Genomic DNA, 18,132 nt, shown 5'->3' with positions numbered 1-18,132 from the left:
CAAAGAGAGAATGGAAAAAGAGAGGCTATTGAAATAGTCTAGGCAAAAGGTGTGGGCATGAATTATCAGAGTGATAGCTTTGTTAGTGGAAAGAAGAGGAAAGAGGCAAGAAATGTTTTGGAGACAGAATGGGCAACACTTCCAGTGGTTTGAATATTGGTGGGGGTTAAGTGAGAGTGCATAGTTGAGGATGATTCACAAATTGTGAATGTGTGTGGCTGAAAGAATGAAGATGCCCTCATCAGAAATAGGAAAGTTAGGAGGAGGGGAGGAGAGACATTATCAGTTCTGTTTGGGACATGTTGAGTTGAGCGTAAGATGGCCATGGGGCATTTACGTAGAGATGTCTAATAGGCAGCTAGAGTTGTTGGCCTGGATCTCAAGGGCTCCATATAGCCATTTGGGAGTTAACTGGTGAAGAGCTGATGAGAGCACCAAGAGGGCACATCCATGACAGCTCATGAGATCACCAAGAGAGTATTGAGAGTGATGAGAGAGGGGCCAAGACAGAGCCTAAGCATACACCCACAAATAGAGGGCAGAACACGCTTGATCATCCGGAAAAGGACCTGAGCAGGACTGCTCAGACAACAAAATAAGAGAACTGCTATAGAGAAGTGTCGTAAACATTTAGAAAGGAGACAGTATGAAGAAGGGGTGTCAAAAAGCATCAAAAGCTACAGAGAGATTCAGAAGAATGACAATTGAGCAAAAGTCATTGAATTGAGCAAAAAAAAAAGATCATTGGTGACCATAGAGAAAGTGACTTCTGTCATGTGGTTGTGAGAGCAGGCAGAATGTAAAGGTTTGAGGAGCATGTGAGAGATGCAGAAGTGGAGGCAAAGATCACAGACAGTTTTTCTCAAGAATTTACCTGTGATAGGGAGGAGAGATAGAGGATGATAGTTGGAATGGAGAGTAAGTTCCAATTCGGGTTTTGGTTTTTTTTAAAGATCTAGGAGATCTGGGCATGGAGGCAGCAAGAGAAGAAGCTAGTGGATCAGGAGAGATCAGTTTGGAAGACTGATATTTAGGTGAATTAAGTTGAAACTAGACTAAAAACAAATTAGTTTCAAGAGTTAATATGCCACATTTTAGTAACAATATATCACATTGGCGTTACTCTAATAATCAGTGTTCAAACTGGAACAAGTTAGCTTAGGAAAAAGGTATTGATGTTGTGGGGTTAAAAAAAACATTAGACTATCATAAACTATCACCCTAATGTCCTTTAAGCTTACTTAAGTTAAAGGTGCATAGGACTTTTGTAGACAACGTTCCTGAGAGAATGAAAGGAAATGAACAGGGCCCTAGGGCCCATTCCATATGCTATTAAGGGATTATTATTACTGTTTTTTTTGTAAGACAAGCTTAGGACAGGTAGGGGGCACAGTGGATAGAGCACTGAGCCTGGAGTCAGGATAATTCATCTTCCTGAGTTCAAATCTGACCTCAGACACTTGCTACCTGTGTGACCTTGGACAAGTCACCGCAACCTGTTTGCTTCAGCTTCCTCAACTGTAAAATGAGCTGAGGAAATAAATGCAAACCATTTCAGTATTTTTGCCAAGAAAACCTCAAATGGGGTCACACAGAGTGGATATGACTGAAATGACTAAACAACAAAAAAAGCCAAGCTTTATTTTTAATCTGTTTTTGCTAATAACAAAGTTTACACTGCTGTTGTTTTTTTTTTAATTTGATTGAAAACTCAAACTAACAATGCCTCAATTTTTTTAAAAATGACTGTTACCAGTACCATGTTTATATCACATAGAAATTCTGGTCCCAAGCGATAACCCCAAAGACCTAAAAATCCTTCATTTCTAAAAGCCATTCTTGCTGATCTCTGCAGGATCAAGTACAGATTTGTAACACATAAATGCAAAATCAAAAGTCTCTACTGATCGTATTTATTTCTGACAGATCTAGGCAAAGTTTATTATGTGGTTGTCCCCCAAAATCACTTATATAGGACTTGTGAAAAGTGCAAAATAATCTAATTCACGGCAATAAAAACATACCAGGAAATTTCCAAAGAAGAGCCACCAGTGAGGGTTTATTTTTTTTAATTAAAAAAAAATTTAAAGGCATTTATTTTATTTGGTCAGTTAAGGAATGTGTACTGTATCTGATCCCAAGAGCAACATGGAGCCATTGAAGACTCTTGAGCATGGAAGTGCCGTGGTCAGCTACATGATGAAAGTTATATTCAAGAAAGATGAATCTGGAGACAGCATGTCCACAAGAGAACCCACAGTAGATGACCCACCAGACACCGCATGCTGTAATTGCAACTCTTGCACATTTGGCTACCACAATCAGGAATCCAAGAGCTAAAAGTGTTTCCCTTCAATGGAATGCAGTGTTGATACAAGAAGCATATGCCACAACTATTTTTCTTCTGCCAAGTTGAGGTCAGTGTTACAAGGGACAGATGCCATGGTATTTGACTTGGAAAATAGGATTAAAATTGAATTTGCATGTTGGCCTTGAAAATTTCTTCTAAGTAAATATGGACTCATTGTTATCTGGGACTTACTGTTTGAGGAGCAGCCTGTTTGGATGTGGAAGAAAGTGCTGCTCCCATATCTAAAATTCTATGGGATTGCTGTTGGAGGCCCTTATATTTTGAAGCCTCACAGACAAGAGTTGACTTGTTTCTCTAAAGGGTCGAATTATTTTAGGGTTTGTTCTCTAAAGGTTTGCATTATTTTTGCATTATTTGTTCATAGTAAGAGTCATAAAACTTTTGTGGCTGTCTTTTGTAAATTATTTGTACCCTTTAAAAAAATCTATTTAGATAACACTTAAAATTGGAAGGGAACTTAACTTAGATGGTATCTAATCCTACTCCTTCTATTTTATGGATGAGGAAACTGAGGTCCTGAGTGGTTAAGTGATACAGGTAGTGAGTAGCATAACCTCTATCTGAACCCAAGTCTTATGACTCAAAGTCCAGTGTTTGCATTCTTACCAATGCTTTAACCAATTTAAGATACTTTTACCTATTTTTCTTATAGTTTTCTCTTCTGCTTCTTCCACACACGCCCCCCTCCTGTTGTTCAGGATTATAACTGCTTGTTTATGGACTACACAGCATGCTTAGAAAGATGTAGAGATTTGCCTAAAAGGATGCTACAGAATTGATGAAGGTGAGAGTCCTCAGGGTAGTCCAGAACTATGATGACAGCATCCAATTGGTCAGTCTGTACAAACAGGGACATTCTGAAGTCAAGGGTCAAGTGAGAGAGCAGGAGATTTAGCTCTTTTAACTACTCCTTCCAGGCATCAAGGGAAGGGACTCCCCTGCCCCCAGTTTTGCCCTCTTTCTTCCCACAACCTCCATACCTCCTGCCTCATTCTCCATTGCCCTCATTAACACACCTCTAGTTGATCAGTAAAAAAGACAGGTATTATTTTCTAGATGCTGACCTGAGAGATAGTAGACCTAAATTTTGTTCCCATATCTGACCTTGCTCAAATCATTCTATCTCTTTGGGCCCCCAGTTTCTTCATTCATCAATGTGAGAGTTAGATGCATGGGATCTTTCAAGTGCCTTTCAGCTCTAATCTTATTATATATCCATGAAATAATTTCATTTCACTAGCATTCATGTTATTCTCATTTTAAATTTCTTCTGAGAAACTTTACAGGAATGTTTTTTTTTTCCTGTTTCCATATTAGTTCCCTGTCTCCCCCCCTCCGCCCAGAAAAACAAAACAAAAACCTGCAACTTCCCTGGGAAATAGCAGGCCTGGCATAATTTGATTATCTTGTGGCACACACCTTTTTCAAGTCCCCGAACCTTTATTATGACTTTGGTTTACATCACTTGTTGGAAAACACTCCGAAGCATAGAAAAACTATTAAATTGTTACAGTATTGGATGCCAACACACAGGGCTATTACTCTAATTCATCCCCCAGATCAAAGCCCACACAAGCAGTTCTCCAGCCGGGAGCTATTTTCCCTTAGCTTTCCTGCTTGACAGTAGGCTCCCGGATTCTCTGTTCTGTCTTCTTTGAACATATAGCTTTTCCTTTAGTCACGGAAACACAATTTATGTCTATTATGCTGTATTACAGATTATATCTCGGGAGATGGGCATTATTGGATGGAATGTCTGCCGACGGTAAATGGTGTGTGTGTGAGTGCTTCCTTAGCCAAGTAGGGGGAAGGGAGAGGATGGGGGGGGGTAGAGAAGGGATAGGATGTGCGTTTGGGGGGGAGTGGATCCTAAAACTTGAATTTGCAAAAGTCAAGCTTAAAGCACGATATATTAACGTCCGTGTTATTTCCTTTTGTCATACTGTGTATGGAGATGATCTGAAAAAGAAAAAAAAAGGAAGAAAACCTGGCCCCTCTCCACCTCTACATCAGACCACCCAGGACTCCTGAGTATGGCTACTGACTGTACAAGCCAGGGGGTTCAAAGGTTCATGAGAGAAGTAACCAATTTAATCGGTTATTAGCTACCTCCCCCGTAACCAGATTGGATGCACACACAGACACATACATTCACACAAAGTGTGTGTTTGTGCAAAGTGTGTGTGTGTGTGTGTGTGTTGGGGGGGTGGATAGGGAGGAAGAGAAAAAAAAGAAATATCCCTACAGACTCTGGGATTCAAGAATTACAAAAACAACCTCCACCCCTGGTCTGGCAGAGTATGTGAGTGGGAGAGGGAGAGGGTGAGGGCGGAGGAGAAGGAGGAGGAGGAGGAGGAGGAGGAGGGAGTGGGAGGAGAGGGACGAAGCGCTAAGGGAGAACCCCACACTAGCTCTTGCACCCTGCCTGAGCTGAGCTGAGCCCGGCTGCTAGAAAGATGTTTGATAACACGCAGTATCCTTACAACTGTTTCAACTACGACGGTGATGATTACCCCGCCTGCAGCTCCGACGAGGAGAAGAAACTCAGCCGCCCAGCTTACAGGTAGCCGAGAAGTTTCGTCGAAGTCTTCCGCTCTGCGGCAAGGTGGTAGTAGTGATGGAGGGCGGGGGAGGCAGAGAGGACACGGACTCCCCCCAAGTACGGCCCTGGCCTGGCTGGAGGGAGATGCTAGTGGGATCCTGGGGCGGGCGGGGAGAGCTTGGCTGGCCAGGAGCTGGAGAAAAGAACCGGTGCTCCCCGGGCATTGGCAGTAGGCGGTAGGGGGTCGCCAAGGGATGGGGGCAGGAGAACAGGCTGGAAGCGCCAGGTTCCCTGAAGGCAAACGTTTGCACTTGGTGGAGACTAGGGAACTCTGAATAGCGGCTGGGTCACTCACTCAGTGGAAGATGCATCCCGCAGCTTCCCTTGAAACACCTTCCTTCTCCAAGTGAGGGGTCTCAGCGGGAAGAGTGGAGGAGACTTTTTCGCAGGACTGGTCCTCCAACCAAACCCGTAGTAACGCAGCGCGTCTGGAGAGCAGAGAGGCGCGCCTCCGGCTATTTGGTGCTTTATCCCAGGCAATGGCTTAACCCTGAGTTTCTTTTCCAGCTACATTGCCTTGATTGCAATGGCCATCCAGCAAAGCCCTGCCAATAAAGTGACGCTGTCTGGCATTTATGACTTTATAATGAAGAAATTCCCTTACTACAGATCAAACCAAAGAGCCTGGCAAAACTCCATTAGGCATAACCTATCCCTTAACAGTTGTTTTGTAAAGGTAAGAAGATTAATCACAGTCTCTTCTCATAGGCCCGTTATTCGGCAACAGCAGCAGCCCTGAGATGACTTTCTATCTAGGAAACATCTGTCTTAAATATTCTTCCTGAAACCCAAGAGGAGGGGGGTTACTCTTGAGAAATCCTATGATTGTGCTCTAGATAATTAAGAGCTCTCTCCCTCCCAGCTGTTGAAAAGTTAAGGGTCTTCTTGTCTTATTTCCATTAATGTATACCAAGTTAACCAGAGTTGGTTTTTGTTGTTGTTGCTGTTGTCGTTGCTTTACCTAGGAATTGCACAATTTAGGGGGCGGGGAGGGGGAGGCATGATTTCAATGACTTGTATGTTTATACCAATCGTGACTTTAAATGAACACAGATGCAAAGTGCCAGCATCTGCGAACCATACCCACACTGAACTGCCTTTCTCACAAATCCAGGTTCCCAGGATGGAAGGGAATGAGAAGGGGAAGGGAAACTATTGGACTTTTGCTTCAGGATGTGAGTCCATGCTGGATCTTTTTGAAAACGGGAACTATCGGAGGAGGCGTAGAAGGAGAAATATGAAAAAGGAACCTAAAGACCAGAAGCCAGGTGGGACTGTGGGGCCCTCCACCTTTGACCTGCCCACTATGGATTCATGTTCAGAGGGCACCCACCTGAATGAAAGCACAACTAAGAAACACGAATTCAGAGCCCCTCACCTAGATCCTTCTCCATTCTTTCCAAATGGCCTCTCCAATCAACAGAACCTAAGCAATGCCTCTCTTGGAAAATCTGACTCAGAAATTAAATTTAGCATTGATTACATCCTTTCATCACCTGATCCTTTGCCTGCCCTAAGATCACCCTTCAGTACCCAACATAATAAATATCATCTACTGGAGCCTCAACAAATTAACCTCCAGTTTTGGACAATGTGAGGTACTGAGGCAATGGAGTATATTTTGAGACTTCTTTATAACCCCCAGCTGTCAGTATGATTGTTGTGCCTCTTTCTTCTGATATCTGCTGGAAGGGCACAATCAAGCCAACTTTTCATACAAAAGCTGAGCTGTTCCATCAAAACCAGGAGCTTGATTTCATTGATTTGTGCTTAATGATTAATCCATTTGTTGGGGGCAAGGAGAGACTTTTGATCTCATGAATGATGCAAATGTGAAACTGACTTTCTTCCTTAAAAGATGCTCACCTGTGAAGGAACCTATATCATGGATCAATTCAACTCAGTTCAATTCAACAAAAATGTGCCAGGCACTGTTAGGTACCAGAGTTACAAAGGCATGACTGTGCTAGACAGGTTGACCTACTGACACTGTTTTCCTTTTAAAAAAAAACAATTAGGACAATATTTGATTCCTTTATTCTAATTCTTAGCACTGTTGCTCATAACTCCATTCCCTAACAAAATTTCTTGATAGCTGTTTAGGTAACTGGATGAGAGAGTTATGTAAACTCTAAACAGTAATGTGTAATTTCATTTTACCCTATCAAAGTTACATCCTAGTATTATTTACTTTGGTCAGTGTTGGTGGATGATGTGATAAGACCTAATAGATATGCACTAACCCATCTGCACAGAGAATATCTTCTTGTGTTATTGTGATGGCTTCTCTCCAACTTGTTCTATACAAGGTAAAAGGAGATAAAAGTGGGCTTGGAATTTTAGGCATTGACAAAACACTGGAATGGAGTTATTTCTACCCCCTAGCTTGAAGTGGTAAATTCATATGAAGTCATTGATCCCACTTGTTATCAGTCACCAAAGTGGTACTGAATAAATGTCCTTCCCATTTTGGTGAAGTGGATAATCAGAGACTGGCATAATTATAGATATCAATATTAGGATGGTATGCACCATTTGAAATGTAAATTATTTCATTGCTGTGGGAGATGAGCACTTAGAAAAATACAATCAAACACATGAAACTATTTGATCACTCAGCATTTTTTTTTATCAAACACATCTTTACAGAATTGTTTGCTATCCATAACTTAATTTGAAGGTTATCATGGATTACACTAGACATGATTTGCAAGGTGGCAACTCTAGGCTAGTTTCTCAAATAGCAACACGTACAGAGAGCCTAAACTTCTGGAGACACAATTTCAAAAGCAAATTCAGGCTTTAGGAAAAGGAACTCAAAGTTAATGAAGGTAGGCAACTTGACATGGATAAACCAAAACCAACTAAAAGACAGTCTTAGAGATAGCTTGAATTTTGAGATGTGAGGTCTGACATTTCATTAAGTTATTCATGCTGTATATAGACCCTTGACATACTCTTACATATTTTCAGATGAGCAAAGATCACCAGTGGCATTTTTAAAGTATTGTGAAAATGCATGATCTTGTCTTTTTTGTGTTCAAAATTGTTACTGATGCTTCTACTGTACTACCTTTCCAACCCCCTCAAAAAAATCCCAACATCTTGCTGACTTCTTTCTTAGAAAATGACATGAATTTTCAGAAAGCCCTTCACCTTAGCAAGAATTAGTGCTTCTCCACAATCTACTGGAGATTTCTTTCTTAGAAAAACAGCAGGAACTATGGACACATATTTAGAAGGGAACCAAAAATAGCAAGAATACCACCCAGAAAAACCCCCACCACCTGTCTTCCAAGTTCCCGAGAATATTTCTCAATGACCACGTGACATTTTCATGTTGTCAGAATGATGATGGGTGTATGTGTATGTGTGTCTTGTGAGGTTTTTTTTAATGTCTGCACTCCGATGTATGTATAGCTGTATTTATATCTGCATTGCTGTCTTGCCAAAAACATTATTTTTAATTATGCTATATATAAGCAGGATGGTGACAATGCAATGTAGTCTGTACTGGAAACAAGTATATATGGAGTGTTTGGAAATATATTTTTCTGTTGCCAATGGAGCAAATATAATTTACTTTCTATCCTTTGTGCTCATAGTTAATTGGTTTCTTTCTCTCATGAGTGAAAATGGGTTTAGGGTAGAACTCTTGGGATATGTAAACCCGGCTATGTAAACATTTGGATACGGTAGGTTCCAGCTACTTTGAAAGGAGAGAAGTCAGGAAAATAATGAATTTCCAATAGGAATATGAACTCACTAAAGCTAATAAATTTGTAAGCCAGTCAGTCATTCAAGCTGCCTAGTAAGGAAGGTGTGTTTGAGATTGTCAGAACACACAGTTGTAGGAATTCGTGTACAGATAGGTGCTAACATTTGTTTTGCAAAGGATATCAATCATGTTTCTAAAAGTGAAGGGACATTTTTCAATTTGCCCAGTGTGTTATATTCTCACCACTTTAGAAAGGTTTCTAGCACTTAAAGTGAATGGCATTTAATATAGAACAACATAACAGGGGTGAGGGCTGGATGTGACCTATTCAAATGTCGCTACCATTACATAGCTATTCCCAATGCAATTATAATTAAACACTTTATGCCTTTCTTGCAAATCTGCTGATCGATCATTGGTATTAACATTAATACTGTATTACCCCCGAGCAGATGTCTACCACACAAGTGTTATGGATCACCAGGTTTCCATTAACAAAGTTGTGAGGTATTGCCATATGCTAGCCAGGGATAAATTTACGTAAATTACCTTATGACAAAGCATACAGGACTGTGCTATACCAAGGAATAATGTTGTTTCTTTTCTTAGGCCACAGTGATTCTATAAGTTACGTATCCTTATAGCCATATGGGTAAAGTGAATTAAGAAAAGAGATCATATTTGCAGGTGAACTTAGCTATCTGTTCTTTGCAAAAGCACCTAAGTGTATGATTAATTGTCATTGTCCATATTAATGGAAGGGAGAAAAGGTAGCATAACATAAGCTAATTAGAAATCTTCCAATCATTTCAACATAGCTTTGGAAAATAGGACACGTGATCAGACATATCAACTTAGAAAGACATGAACTCTACGGCTGCCCCTAGTTTTATGCCTACATTACATTCTTAACTCTGGTCAGTTGCTTTGCAGATAGGTCTCATTGGAACCCAACAATAAAGTATGGAAGATTCAACGCTACTTGTCCCTGCTATTAGAGACATAGCATTCAAAGTCAAGTCCCCTCTGAACAAGTCAGTCAATATCATCTCTGTACATGAGGGACGACTCATCATTTTTCATTACTGGCATTGTCTGAGCACTTGATATGTGCAGGGCCCTGTACTGTCTGCTATGGATTTAGGAGTAAGGGCACAAAAAAAGATTATCCCCAAACACCTGTTCTCTTCCATTAGCTTGTGCTAGGTGCTGTGGGGGATACACAGGACAAGATTCCTAAGGTTCTTTCCCTCTAGGATCTTATAGTCTAGCTAAGGAAACAAACTGCATACACATGGATAAGATTCTCTGCATCCCATAATGATCCTTCCTCATGTTAAATATTAGCTGTATGCACCCACCCTTTCTCCCTCAGTGATGACTCTGAGCCCCAAGGAGGTTCAGAGTCACTTGCAAAGGTGAGGAAAGTTAGGTGAGAGTTTGGAGCCAGCATACTACTAAATGACATGAATATCATTTTTTTTTATTTTCTGACTTGAATGGTTGGAAATGAACCAGGTGCCTGAAGTAGGCAAGGAGAGAAGGAATATTTTACCTTCTCAAACACATCCTCCAGATAGTCCATTAACTGGAGATTCATATGGGTTTAGAATAACAGACTGGGTGACCAGTTTTCTAGGATACTGTAGACCATTTGATGGGGGTTGGATTAGGTGACTTTTGAGACCCTATTAGCTCTGAGAGTCTTTGTCAGCAAACTCTTATGGGGGGAACAAAAGTGTCCCCAGAGGAAATTAGATCTAATATTGTTCATTCTCACTTTTTTTGGTGGGTGTTTTAAATAGATTAGTAACAGTGTTATCTGGAAAGTACTCAGTGAATAGGGAAAGGAGAAGGCTTATGCAATCTTTCTAGGACTGGAAATCCTCAATACCTGGGGAAAATAGTTAAAAACAAGATCTGGACCACTATAGATTAGGAAACCCTGCTTCTCACTTGATCTATGAACATATGGGTCCCTAATTCAGGCTTAGAACCAACAGTTTCAATGAATGCCTAAGAAATTGTTAAGCCCTATAATCTGCTCGTATCGTGACTTCTTACCATTTGTTTTCCTTTCATCTTCCAAACACCATCTTGTTTGGCTCTAGAACTCTCTTCTTCTTTTTCCTTCTCCCTCTCTGCCAACACATGTGGCACATGAGTACTTTTAAAGAGTTAATTCATAAGGGGGAAAGGGGTCTCAGATTCCAGCTAAGAGTTGGAAGGGACCTGAGAAACCACTTAATCCAATCTCATACATAACCAAGAATGTCCTCTATAAAATTCCCAATAAATACTCATCCAATATCTGAAAACCTTTAACGAAGGGGAATCAATGGTATTTTTGGATAGCTCTGTTAGGAAGACTTTTCCTCACATCAAGACTAATTCCAACCTCCAACCACTGCTCCTTGTTCTGCCCTCCAGAGACTAGCAGATCAAATCTAATCCTTCTTCTGCATACCAGCCTTTCAACTAGTGGAAGGTAATTGTCATATCTCCTCTTCTAAGTCTTTTCTTCTCTGGCTGAACATCTCTAGTTCCTCCAATCAATCCTCATGAAACTTTCTGTCATCCTTTGACCATTCTAGTCATCCCTTTATGGACACATTTCAGCTTGTCTATATCATTCCTAAAATGTGAGATCCGGAACAGAATAATATCTAGATACAGTCCAAGCAGGGCAGAGTGTTTCACAGTACTTCCCTTGATCTAGACCAAAGGTTCTTAACTTGGGATCCATGGATGTCAGGGGGACCATGAACTTGGATGGGGATACTTACACGCACACACACACATTATATATACACATTTACATATATGCATATGTATCTTTATTGTCACTAGCCTTTGGTTTCCTTTGTAAGCCTATATACTTTATTTTATGAAATTAATATTATTCTGTGATACGGATCCATAGGCTGCCAAAAGGGTACACAAACCAAAAAAAAAAGGTTAAAAATCTCTGATTTAGACATTATGTCATTAGTAATAAAACCTTGGATGTCATTAGCTCTTCTGGCTGCCATGTCACACTGTTACCTCATACCAATACTAAGGTTTCAGTATACTGAAACTTACTAATCTCTTTTTCTCTCATAGGAACTCTTTTCTAGTCATACCTCCCCTATCCTCTATTGATGAAATTGATTTTTGGACCTCAAGGGTAAAACTTTGCATTCATCCTTTTTCAATTTAGCCTTACTTGATTTCCATTATTCTTTCCTGCCTAGAACTTTTTGCAGCCAAATTCTGTCTTTTAGTGTGTTAGTTATCTTATCCTTGACTCCTCTACAAATTTTGCAAGTACACTGCCTATTCTATTAACCAAATCACTGATAAAAATATTAATTAACATGGGACCATTGATAGATCCCTGAGTTACTCCACTGGAGACCTCTCTGTAATCTGACACTGTATTATTAACGGTTCTTCTTTTGGTCTTCCTAAAAGCTAACATTTATATAGTGCTTACTATGTGCTGGGCATTATGATAAGCACTTTATAATTATTATCTCATTTGATCTTCACACAAGATAATTACTATTATTATCATCTCCATTTTACAGATGGGGAAATTGAGGTGCAGAGAGGTTAAGTTATTTGCCCAAGATGACACAGGCAGTAAGTGTCAAAAGACTCAGAGTCAGATTTTCCTGCCTCCAGGGCCAGCACTCTACCTATTGCGGACCTAGCTACCCCACATTTCTTCAATTAAGTCACAAGCAAAGCAGTTGAAATTTTGCCAAATGCTTTGCTGAGCTCTAAATAAGTTACATCTCTGGCATTCACTTGACCTACTAGTCTAGTTACCCTATCTGAAGAGAAACTGAGGTTAGTTTGACATGACTTATTCTTGATGAAGTCATGCTGGCTTTTAGTGATCATGACTTCCCTAAGTGCCCATTAATCATCCCCTTAATAATGTGTTCTAAAAATTTTTCCAGGAATAAATCCATATATAATATACAATGATAAAAGTAATCAGAAGTTCATATAAAATGAATCTACCCAGCACAGACCGGGTGGCTCCAAAGCTTAATAATCTATGTTATCTAGCCAGAGTCCCCAGACAGAGTTTCCAGACCCTGGAGTTCCATCCTCAAGCCTCTCTGCTCAGCTCTGGCCCAAACTAAAAATTGGCAGCTATCTCAGTTAATGCTAAAGCTGGTCATCTAAGTCTCTTCCCTCCTTTGTTTGTTCCTGCAGGGGGGATCCGGGGGATTTCATCCACTTATTTATGATTCGTATTAGCTTCCAGAATAACTTTTCTTTCACAGAGAGCAGATTATACCATTGCTCTGCTCAAAAATATTCAGTGGCTCATTCATTCATTCATTCATTCGTTTGTTTGTTCATTTGTTCGTTGGCCTAGACCTATAATTTTATTGCCAACAGGAGTTCTTGCTCAGGAAAATCCATCTACCAAAGCAGTAGAATATTCTATAACTTAATTGTCTTAGCTGCCAGCAGCACCAAGAAGTTAAAGGATCTGTTCATGGCTCCATTGCCACTATGTGTCAGAGGCACTACTTGAACCCAGGTCTTCCTGATTCCCAGGATGGATCTTTTCTAACTCTTCCATATTCATCTCCATGGCCTCTTATCATTTACTTAAATTCAGTAGAATATACACTCTTAGTGGCAGAGACTGCCTTCCATTTTTGTCTGGGCATCCTCAGTGCTTAGGACATTGCCCAGCACATGCTTGACACATGCTTACTGATTGATACTGAATACAGGTCAAAGTTTTTAGCCTGGCTTTAGAGACTTTCCACAACCTAGCAACATCCTAATTTTGGGGGCTTCATTTATCCTGGAGAGGTAAATGTCAAGTAAGGGCCTTGGAGTCAGGAAAACCTAGGTTTGAGTCATATCTATGATGTATGGTGCTTGTGTGACCCACGGACAAATCCCTTAATCTCTTACCAAAGGCAGCTTGTGGTACAATAGATAGAGCCCTGGACTTGGAGTCAGGATGACCTGAGTTCTTCTTACTTCCTTCCTGGAAGGAAGTAAGGAAGGTTCTATTTTTTAATTTTTTATTTTTATTTTTATTTTTTGATGAGGCAATGGGGTTAAGTGACTTGCCCAGTGTCACACAGTCAGTGAGTGTTTTGTGTCTGAGACTGGATTTGAACTCAGGTACTCCTGACTCCAAGGCCAGAGCTCTACCTACTGCGCCACCTAGCTGTCCCTGTTGAGGAAGATTCTAGAGGCTTACATATTAATCTGGACTTGTTGGACTTCTCCCAAGTAGAAAAATGATAATGATAATAGCTAACTTTTGCCCTTTAAAGTTTTCAAGTAATATTTTATTATCTCATTTGATTCAGAATGTTAGTCTTTGACCCACGTCTATCTCACCAAAGATCCCCCAAAGCCTATTTTCAGCCCAAACCTGCACCCCAGTGGCAGCCTCTAGTTCTTGATTCTAAGACTCAATTCACGTTGGTTAAAAAACTAATGACTTCTCCATCATGCCTGGGAACCTTTTCGTCTTGCAAGATCACGTTAGTACTGGAACTTATACCTTATTAGTACTATCCCCACTCCCCCTCAAGATCCCATTAGCCTTCCCAGAACCTCCATTTAAGGAGGGAACACAGTCCAGCCATCTCTTCATTTCACTTATTAGACACCTCTAGACTTCTCTACCAGGCCCCCATACCATGTACTTTCTTCCCCTACTCTCCCCTTCCCTAATTTTCTGCCTTTCTTTTTATGTGCCCCCCCCCAATAAGATTGTAAGTTCCTTGAGGACAGGGACTGTCTTTTGCTTTCTTTGTATTCTCAGAACTTAGCATGATGTCTAGCATGTGGTAGATGGTAAGTAAATGTTTATTGACTGACGGATAAAAGCTGAGAATGTACTGGAGCCAATGAGTGCTGATCAAATGCATAGATTCCTTACCCCTATCCTAGGTAACTACATGCTCACACCTTCTGGTGCCTCCCCAGAACCAGAGAATTGGTTCTAGTGAAATTGAAGGAATAAGTTTGTCTTGGCAGCATCCCTTGTTGTCTGTTTGTGTTCTATTTATTCTTTCCCAGTTTCCCTGTTTGCTTACCTCCCAGCCCCACAGTGTCTCTTTTGGCTCCACCTTCCTGTCCCAGAATTCTGATAAGTACATTATATGAATGTTTTTGCCACATTAAATTACTCTTCCTAAAGGTATTTGTAGTAGTAACAATATATAGTTAGCATTTATTTGTCTCCTGATATCATGACTCAACTAAAACAGCTCTCTTTACAGTTACCAATGAACTCTTAATGGATAAATCTAGTGGCCTTTTCTCTATCCTCATCTTTCATCCCCTCTGCAGCCTTTGCCACTGTTGATTACTTTCTTCTCTTTGATATCCTCTTAGCTTTAGATTTTCATGACATTGCTCTCTCCTGGTTCTCCTCCCACTTGTCTGACCACTCCTTCTCAGTCTCCCTTGCTGGATCTTCATCCAGGCCATGTCTGGGAACCACAGATGTCCCCCAAGGCTCTGTCTTGGGCCTTTCTCTATTCTCTCTCTATACTATTTTGCCTGGCGATTTCATCAACTCCTATGAATTCAAGCATCATCTATATGCAGATGATTTTCAGATCTATTTATCCAGCTCTAACTTTGGCTCTGACCTCTAGTCGCATCTCCAACCGCTACTGGATATCTCAAACTGGTTATCCTGTAGATATTCTAAACTCAACATGTCCAAAACTGAACATATTCCCTTTCCCCTCAAACCTTTCCCTTTCCCTAACTTCCCTACCACAGTTAAGGATACTACCATCCCCCAGTCAACCAGGCTCACAATCTAGGTGTCATCCTCAACTCCATAATCTCCCTCACCTCCTCTAGCAAATCAGTTACCAAGTCTTATCGATTCTAGATTCTGCTTCTCTATCTCTTGCACATGCTCCCTTCTCTCTCCTGATTGTCACAGCCTGGTGCAGGCTTTCATCTTGCTTCTGGACTTTTGCAATAGCCTACTGTCTGGTCTTCCTGTTTCAAGCCTCTCCTCACTCCGGTCCATCTTCTGCTCAGCTGTCACATTGATCTTCCATAAGTGAAGGTCTGACCACATTTCTCTGCCATTCAATAAACTCCGGTGACTCTCTATTGCCTCCAGGATCAAACATAAAATCCTCTGTTTGGTTTTTAAAATCCAGAATGGGGCAGGGGGATGGAAGAAAAAAAAAGGGGAAAAAAAGAAAGTTACATCATAACTTTATTTTGTACTTAAAGGGAATAACAAGTTGTACATAATAGATTCGCAGTTTCATGTATAATCTTTTTATTTTATTTTCTACTATGGTATGGAAATGTTTGTTTTATTTCTTAAATTCTGAATAAAATAAAATAAATTAAAAAATAAAATAAGATCCTTCATAACCTACCTTTCCAATCTTTTATTACATCATACCCGCCTCCATGTATTCTATGATTCTGTGATCCAGTAACAGTGGCTTCACTATTCCTCACACAAGACCCCCCCCTCCACCAATGTCCTGAAGCCAGGCATTTTCGTTGGTTGTCCCCCATGTCTAGATTTCTTTCCTTCCTCATCTCTACCTCCTTACTTCCCTGGCTTCCTCCACATATTAGCTCAAGTCTCACCTTCTGCAGGAAGCCCTTCCCAGTCCTTTTCAATCTTAAGGTGCCTTTTCAGACCCAGTCTATATTTAGTGGGAACATAGTGGTTTGCATATGGTTTCGTCCAGCAGACCACGAGGTTCTGAAGAGACAGTGACTGCTGTTTTGCGTCTCTTTGTATCCCCAACATTTAGCATGGTGTAGGTACTTAATCAATACTTCTTGACTTGACCCTACTAACATATGTTATCCCATTTGATCTTCATGACAACTCTATGAGGAAGGTCCTATTGTTATTGCCATTTTACAGACAAGGAAATTGAGGATGAGAGAGGTTAAGTGACTTGCCCAAGGTTTTACAGCCCATAAATGTCCAAGGCAGGATTCAAATTCAGGTTTTTTCTGATTCTAAGTCTAACACTCTATCTATTGTGCCACTTAGCTACCTCTATTTGTAAAATTATTCCTCATGTTGGCCATAGTCGTTTCCAATTTTATGGAGACTGTGGTGTTTTATGATCACACTATAGAACTGAAAATCTGTGCTTTTATTTCAGGGTGGAGTTTGTGGGGTCATTAAAATTTCTCTATAAATTTCTAAAGGCAAGTCAAATCAGTCTCCTGTTCAGTTCTGGGCCATTTTTTGGTCCATTTGTAATGTCTAAGTTATACCAGGATCACACAGCTAGTACGTGTCTAAGGCTGGATTTGAACTCCAGATTCGAATTTACTGACTTCAGGCCTGGCACTCTATCCACGGTGTCACCTAGCCTATTTATTTTATTAGGAATCCCTCAAAGTGGCCTGTATTAGGCTTTGCAGAAGAGTAAGACTGGGTCAGGCAGTAAAAATATCTCAGGGGAAGTCTGTGATATAAGAGAGAAAGGGGTCAAATCATAAGGGCAGCCATGAATCACTCTTAATTATACTAGTCCAACTTCCTGTACTATGAGTCTTGAGGAAAAATGGTGCTGAATCACAGATTACCAGCATGTTATAGAGAAAAAACCTCTGTACTTGGAGGCAGAAGAGTTTGCCTTAAGGAGAGGCTACATGGTCTAGTGGAAAAACAACACTGAATCTCAGGTCAGAGGCCCTGAGTTTGGCCATGACCCTTACTACCTGGGTGACCTTGGGCAAGTCACATCATCTCTCTTGGCCTCAGTTACCTCAGCTATAGAATCAGAGAGTTGGAGTCATTGACTTTTAATATTCCATCCCAGAGCTAAGCCTATGATTCTGTGATCCGAAGTCCTGGTTCTCCTCCTAATCTTTAATAAGTGACTTACTTTGGGCCTCGGTTTTTTTATACTGTAAGCTGAGGGGTATGGACTTAGATGCTCTCTAGGGTGTCTCCCAGTGCCTATGAGCTGGGAAAGGAAGGATGAACCACCAGCAGACAAGCCAGATGGCTTGTTTCCAACCCAAAATTCCTTAGGTCGGAAGAGCCTTCAATTTACGGCTTTAAAGTTCTCACTGTCTCCCCAAGCAGGGCACGCTCGCCTCCAAAGAGTTCGAAATGTGAAGTACACGGATCCAAACACAGAAAGTTTATCTTGAATCTGAGCACCCTGGAATCTTTCAGGATAAACATTCTAAATTAGGAATCAAAACAAACCCTGTTTCTCACCAAAAGTATGAAACTGAAATAAATACTTACAGGGTCTTATGGGGAATTTAATAGGATTGAAGACTTTAGAGTTCTCTTGAAACTCATTTGGTTCCCATCTATCACTAGAAACAAAATTCAGCTTACATTCTCAGCTCTCATTCTCTTCTTCCTTATACTCAGAAAGATCATAAGATCATGGATTTAAAGCTGAAAGGGGCTACAGAGATCATTTAGTACAC

At 40.6% G+C, this 18,132-nt stretch overlaps 1 protein-coding gene across 1 annotated transcript; it reads left to right on the top strand.

Moving 5' to 3' along the window:
- Positions 1-4,827: 4,827 nt before the first annotated feature.
- Positions 4,828-7,017, top strand: LOC114051922 (forkhead box protein D5-like). The gene is made up of 3 exons (XM_027874326.1): positions 4,828-4,934; positions 5,481-5,649; positions 6,088-7,017. Exons 1-3 carry the CDS (start codon positions 4,828-4,830, stop codon positions 6,568-6,570), a joined length of 759 nt encoding a protein of 252 aa, XP_027730127.1. The 3' UTR covers positions 6,571-7,017.
- Positions 7,018-18,132: the final 11,115 nt, after the last annotated feature.

This window comes from Vombatus ursinus, unplaced genomic scaffold, assembly GCF_900497805.2.
Source record: "Vombatus ursinus unplaced genomic scaffold, bare-nosed wombat genome assembly UNPS02014807.1, whole genome shotgun sequence".
Lineage (NCBI taxonomy): Eukaryota > Metazoa > Chordata > Mammalia > Diprotodontia > Vombatidae > Vombatus > Vombatus ursinus.
This window is presented reverse-complemented; position numbering and strand designations above follow the sequence as displayed.